The sequence below is a fragment of the Ziziphus jujuba genome, chromosome 4, assembly GCF_031755915.1.
Source record: "Ziziphus jujuba cultivar Dongzao chromosome 4, ASM3175591v1".
NCBI classification, from domain to species: Eukaryota; Viridiplantae; Streptophyta; class Magnoliopsida; order Rosales; family Rhamnaceae; genus Ziziphus; species Ziziphus jujuba.
This window is the reverse complement of record NC_083382.1, coordinates 25,681,927-25,687,926: the sequence shown is the minus strand read 5'-3', so window position 1 is coordinate 25,687,926 and position 6,000 is coordinate 25,681,927. Positions and strand designations below refer to the sequence as shown.

The 6,000-nt window shown below is 30.3% G+C and overlaps 1 protein-coding gene across 1 annotated transcript; it reads left to right on the top strand.

Annotated features, from left to right (window-relative positions):
* Window positions 1-1,256: 1,256 nt before the first annotated feature.
* LOC107418457 (uncharacterized) lies at window positions 1,257-2,209 on the top strand. The gene is made up of 2 exons (XM_016027155.4): window positions 1,257-1,866; window positions 2,032-2,209. The coding sequence occupies exons 1-2, from the start codon at window positions 1,493-1,495 to the stop codon at window positions 2,099-2,101; spliced, it is 444 nt and encodes a 147-aa protein (XP_015882641.1). The 5' UTR covers window positions 1,257-1,492; the 3' UTR covers window positions 2,102-2,209.
* Window positions 2,210-6,000: the final 3,791 nt, after the last annotated feature.

Genomic DNA, 6,000 nt, shown 5'->3' with positions numbered 1-6,000 from the left:
TCAAGCATTCTTATTAGATGAACTTGATGAAATTACAATTCCATAAACATATTAAATTACTATCTTTGAAATAATTAATTGCTAGCCAAAGTTTAACTAAACTTATAAACTTTGGTGTATACTCGGCAAATTGCATCCTCACATGACCCAAGTGATGAAACCTGTATCCTTCCAATATTTCTTTCCTTTTTTCTCTTTTAAGGAAAAAAAAAAACAAAAAAGACAAAAAATTGAATGGCCAAGTTAAGAATATTCACCTTCTTGCATTTAGAAGTTATAAAATGTCTAAAAATGCTCTCTAGAAGAATTAAACCCTAGTTGATAACGAAAAAGGAGCATCTTCTCTTACCAACTGGATTAACACTTGTGGCTGTAAAATTAGCTAATTTTTATCAATATACAAACTTCTTTTTTTCTTTTCTTTTCTTTTCTTCTTTTTTTGTTAATAGAATACATTAACTCCTTAAAAAATTTAATACATATATATATATATATGTGTGTATAATTAATCCCTCAACAAAAACGTCCAGATAAATTCTTTTGGATTAAGTTGCATTTAGTTCATTTAATGGCAATTGTGCATATAAATTTTTTATTTTATGAATAAAACGCATACTAATTATGGATTTTTCAGACCATACTTATCAGCCAGCCTTTAGATTATCAGCCAGCCTTTAGATCTCTTGGATTTGTAAAGATGCAATTTCTAGTTCATTTAATAGCAATTGTGCATATCAATTTTTATTTTATGAATAAAACGCATACCGATTTCTTTTTTGCCCTTTTTGGTACATTATGCTTCTTTACAAAAACTAAAAAGCAAATAAAACAATTGTTCTTATTTATTTTTTTTTTATCATTTACAATGATTTTATTTGTGAACTCAAATTTACAATCTCTAATGTATCTCAAATTTACAATCTCTAAAATATGTATGAGAAGTTTACTAAGAATCAAACTCACTTGATAAATTCAAGATAGATGATAATTAAAATTAATAATAAGCCAACCTTAGAGTTTTTGAGTGGTAGATGATGACTAAAATTTATAATAAAGCTAGCTAGCGGTTCAGGTTTCAGTTTTTGCCACCTTATTCTCACAAAACATAATATAGTTATCCGATTGGCATTAAATCCTAGGATTAGGATGCACTGGATACTGAGGTGTATGTTTAATCTATTTTCAAAACCAATAAAAAGTCTCTTTATAAAAATAAATAAATAAAAAACGATAAAGGTCAACAAGGAACACATAATCAATCCCATAAAGAAATAATCAAAAATAGAAATCTAAGTCCTTTTTTAATTTGGATTTCATTACCATGTTGCTGTCATAATGTCTATAAATAGTATAAATAGAGCAAAATAATATCTAAGTTCCCCCGGCCAACCTTATTATCTCCCGACCTTAGCGCTCCCTATAACCCTCAGAATTTTCCCCTTATTTTACAAAACCAAACAAAAACCCAAACCCACACCGCCATTGACGATCGATGAAGTTCTTGAAGAAGTTGGGGTCCTGTTGTAGCTGCACATCAGCGATGACAAAGTCGCCGGAGAAGACTATTCCGGAAGGGAGTAGTACTACTAGTACAGGCGATGCATCGTCGTCGACGACCACGTCTGTTTCCAAAAGAAAAACCAGCATGGTGAGGTGTAAATCGGCCATGCATTGGCAACCTGGGCTTTCCTCCATCTCTGAAGATGGGTTGGTTCCAATTGTTGAGGAAGGAAGCAGATGTACCGACCACGTCATTGTTTCTCAGAAGAAATCATTGCCTTCATCGTCATCGACCAAAGCTAAATCCGAAGCTATGGCTCGTAGTTTTATCTACGGCGATTATGACTATGAGGAGGAGTACAAGAGGTAAAATTAAAACTCTCTTTTTATGTGTTTTTCTTTTTTGCTTTTGTTTGTAAATATTTTAAATTTTCATATGTCTTGTTTGATTTTATTGTTTCCAAAGTTCCATGATGATGTTATTGAATATGTTTTTGTTGATAATTAACTTATTTATGTTTACCATTGCAGGAGGAAACGTAGGCTGTTTCGTATCCCTGCTTTCTCTCAATTGTCAGCATCGCCATACATATTGTTCTGATCAACCATATTTTTCTTCCCTTCTATTATGTGTCGTAATGTTTTTCTCTTGTATAATGTTATCGGTACAATTCACTTAACAGAGAAAATTAATTATTTGATTGCTTGATGAAGTTAACTTACAACTATATTGATAAACTTATCCAACACGCATGTATGAATCAATTTTATATTTTATCCGTGGTAATTAATTTTCAGGTTTCACTAGCATATATTGTATCTCCACTGATTAATCTTCCGGCCACATGGTGCAACCCTCAAGCAGATTTTAGCTCGGTTTGTATATTTTTGATACTTTTGTCATCAATTATTGGGAATGCTTTTCATCCAACTTTAGTTAATGCTCAAATATTGTAGTTGAGAAATAATGCCCACAAACCATTCAAATTGAATGATAATAATAAAAAATTTGATAAAGAAAAGTTTTGACACCTATTAATAGCTTCCACGCGGCGTTTTGACTTCCAAATTCAATCTAAATTTGTTAAAGCAAAACAAATAAAATACATTAATCACATATGCCAATAACCAAATATATATATATATATATATATATATAATATTTTACTCCACAATATAATTATTTTTTTTTAAATAGTATTACTAAAAATGTGACAATTACAATTTTCATCTATTCAGGACAATTCATACCAATAAAAGTCAAATCAAAATTCTATTAATAAAGCAAATTCCCAATTAATTTGAAGAGAAGCTATTATAAACTAAACAGTCTTTTTTGGTTCTGAATTGAAACTCAGTCTTTTTTGGTTCTGAATTGAAACTCAATTTAATGTCTGTTTGGTAGAACTTTTTTTTTTTTTTTAAATCAAAGTTCTACTTAAAGGTCAAAAATTTTTTTGTTAAAAAATAAAAATATTTGATAAAAGTTAACAAGCATTTATTGAAAAAAAAAATTTTTTTTAAGCTATTTTAGAAAAGTCCAAATTTTATGCTTATTTAGAAAATCTTTTTTTTTTAACTTATATGAAAATTCATGAGGATTTAATGCACATTTTTTGGCTTATATGCAAATTCAATGAGTATTTAGTGCGACTTTTTTTATTTACAACTAAACAATTATTAGTTTTTTTGATAAATTTTTTTTTTCAAAAAGTATCTATTATATAAAGCTGTACAAACTAAAATTTTACTTTCATCAACTATACAAAACGAATTGTTATTTGTAAACAAATTGCTTTTTAATCTCAATTAGTATTTAAAAGTAGTTTTGTATTGTCGAGCCAGTACTATTTTACTTTTTAAAATTTGATCATTAATGCATGGAGTCAGACCCATTTGAAAGATCACTTCATCTAGTTAAAAGAATTAAATTTTGGATTGTTCTATGGAGTAATGAAAACATAATTATATGTTTACTGATTCAACTAGATATTAACATTTTTTTAATTTTTAAAAGAATATCAAGTCAAAAAAATGCAGAGATGTTAATTTTATTTTGAAAATAATAAAAAATTAAATTTTTTACAATAAATAAATGAAAAATGGAGAAGAATAATTCAATGGGTGACAAATGATTTAAGAAAATAGTTTTTTTTAAAAAATCATATAAAATTATTTATTATTTAAAATATCTTTTAAAAAAAATTTAATACTTGTTCAACTTGTTTTTGTTGGATGCATGATTTTCGATTAAAAAATATAATTTATTAGAATTGATCAATTATTTATAGAATATATTTTAAACATGTAGTAAGTCGGGAGCGAAGTTGGGTTCGTGGGTTTAGAGGATTTTTTGAGACTTTTCGGGTATTTTTCAATTTGTTTAATAAGGGAATAATTCTCAAGGCATATATAAACATTGGGTCTACTAAAAGACAAAAATGATTTGGACAGATATAAAATAGGAAAAATTCTAGCTCGATCCCCTCAAGTTAAGGGAAGATACAAAATAGGCCTTAAGGTTTATAAAATTTTAATCTTCACCCTGATGGAGTGATTTATCCATTTAAATTTATTCTTTTTCCTATATGGCATATTATAATAACTTTAATATCCTTGTTTCATTAGTTGATGTAACTGTTGGAATTAAAGAATTTATAAAATTTAAAAAAATGTTGAAATAATAGTTAGAAGAAAGTCAGGTGTTGGAGGTAAGGCTTATTCGACCCAGAGCTTAATTGCCTATCCTGTGCTCAAGAAGGCCCCCCAGTTCCTTGGTAGCACCTCGAGGTGCATTTTAGTTTTTTATTTCATTTTTTTTTTCTTCTAAAATTTTGGGCTTTCTTCAATTGCAAAGCTCCATTGTGCAGATATACAAAGAGGAAAGTGGGTGCCAATAACATACAGATAGTGGTTTGGTGTTTGTTTTTTATTGAAAAACTCATCGGAAAGAAACAATTGAAAAAGTGGCATTTGGATTTTCCAAGGAAAATAGAAAATTCAATTTAGTTTTTGGATATCTCTCCCTTTCTTTCTCTCCCTTTGACAATCCCTAGAGTAGAGCTCGGGAAGATCTCGCCGGTGAGAACCAAAAAATAAAATAAAATAAAACACACACACAAACAGCGTAGAAATGAAGACTAAAAAAAAAAAAATATAGAGTGATTGTAAAAGCAAACAAGGCGAAGTAGAAGAAAACAAGAAAATTTAATTCACTCATCGTGTTTAGAGAATCAATTTCTTTGTGAATAAAGAAGATAGAGAAAAGTAAAAAATAAAAGAAAATATTATTGCTAGTAAAAAAAGCAAAAAAAAAAAAAAAAAAAGAAATTTCACTCTCAACTCTCTACTCACAACAGCCTCATAAAGGAAAAGGAAAAGGAAAAGAACAGAATCTAAAATCCTGTGAAAAACTTGAGTACATCGCATTAATTGAAAATTATGAAAAAGATTTTTAAATGCCCAAAATATTAAAGAAATAAATTAATGGTCGAATCTCGCACCCTCTTATGGATTTCTCTCTTGATAGCCGTCCACAATTTCATCACTTTTCATCACCAGATATATATAAATAATGGATAAAAATTAATTCTAATGAATTTAAACGAAAAAGAATATTTTTTAATATATATTAAATGTAAAATGGATTATTCAATTATAAATGTGTGTGAGACGGAGTGAGAGTGAGAAAGAGATAGAAACTTCTTCAACACGATTTGCACATTGTCAAAGTTTTTTTCAACATCATCTCAATCATGAAGACTTTTTCAATGGGCAAACATTTTTTGTTTGACTGAGATATCATTGTGTAAATCTCGTCGATACTAATTCATAGACTGACGGCTCGTCAAATTCCGAGTTACGTATAAAAAGTTATAGTTCTGAGAAATTTTAAGCATAAATTTTATATCAGTGTCCAAACCAGTCCCCAATTTTCGTCTGTTAGTAACCCAAGGCTTTATAAAAATATGGGAAAGCATGCCTATAAGAAACAAGTTCCAAAATATCCATTTCATCCCCAAAACCCAAGAAATTCTCCCCCCGAACCCATGGGTCCGAACTGGGTCGTTTCGACCCGTTTATCGTTGAATTGGGTCATCACCGTTTTTATCCATTCTGGCCACCAACCTATTACATGCACCAGCCAAGGAGGAAGCCCACATGGAGCCGAGTTTGAATGTGAAATTTCACGGCGAACGGCTGCCGGATGCCCCAAGATCTGGCCAATGAAGGTGGCGGCGGCCGGCGAGGTGGGTTGACAGATTTTTCCATTTTTCGATCATTTCAGGCCAAACCATACACCTATCTTACCATTTTTGGACCATTTGAACTTATTTCCATGTTCTTTTTCCCAGATTCCTCACTGTTTGGGAGATATGACGACGTGAAGTTCGGCCGAAGCTTCAACCGAGTTTTTCGGCCATCGGAACAACCTCTAGACCAAGGTGAGCATACTGACGGGTTCCTTGTCTCTTGGGCTTTCCGTGGATATAAAGTTTG

Coding starts and splice junctions, on each gene's coding strand:
- LOC107418457 (XM_016027155.4), top strand. CDS start 1,493: ATGAAGTTCTTGAAGAAGTTGGGGTCCTGTTGTAGCTGCACATCAGCG. Junction 1,867..2,031: donor TATGAGGAGGAGTACAAGAG/GTAAAATTAAAA, acceptor TTACCATTGCAG/GAGGAAACGTAGGCTGTTTC.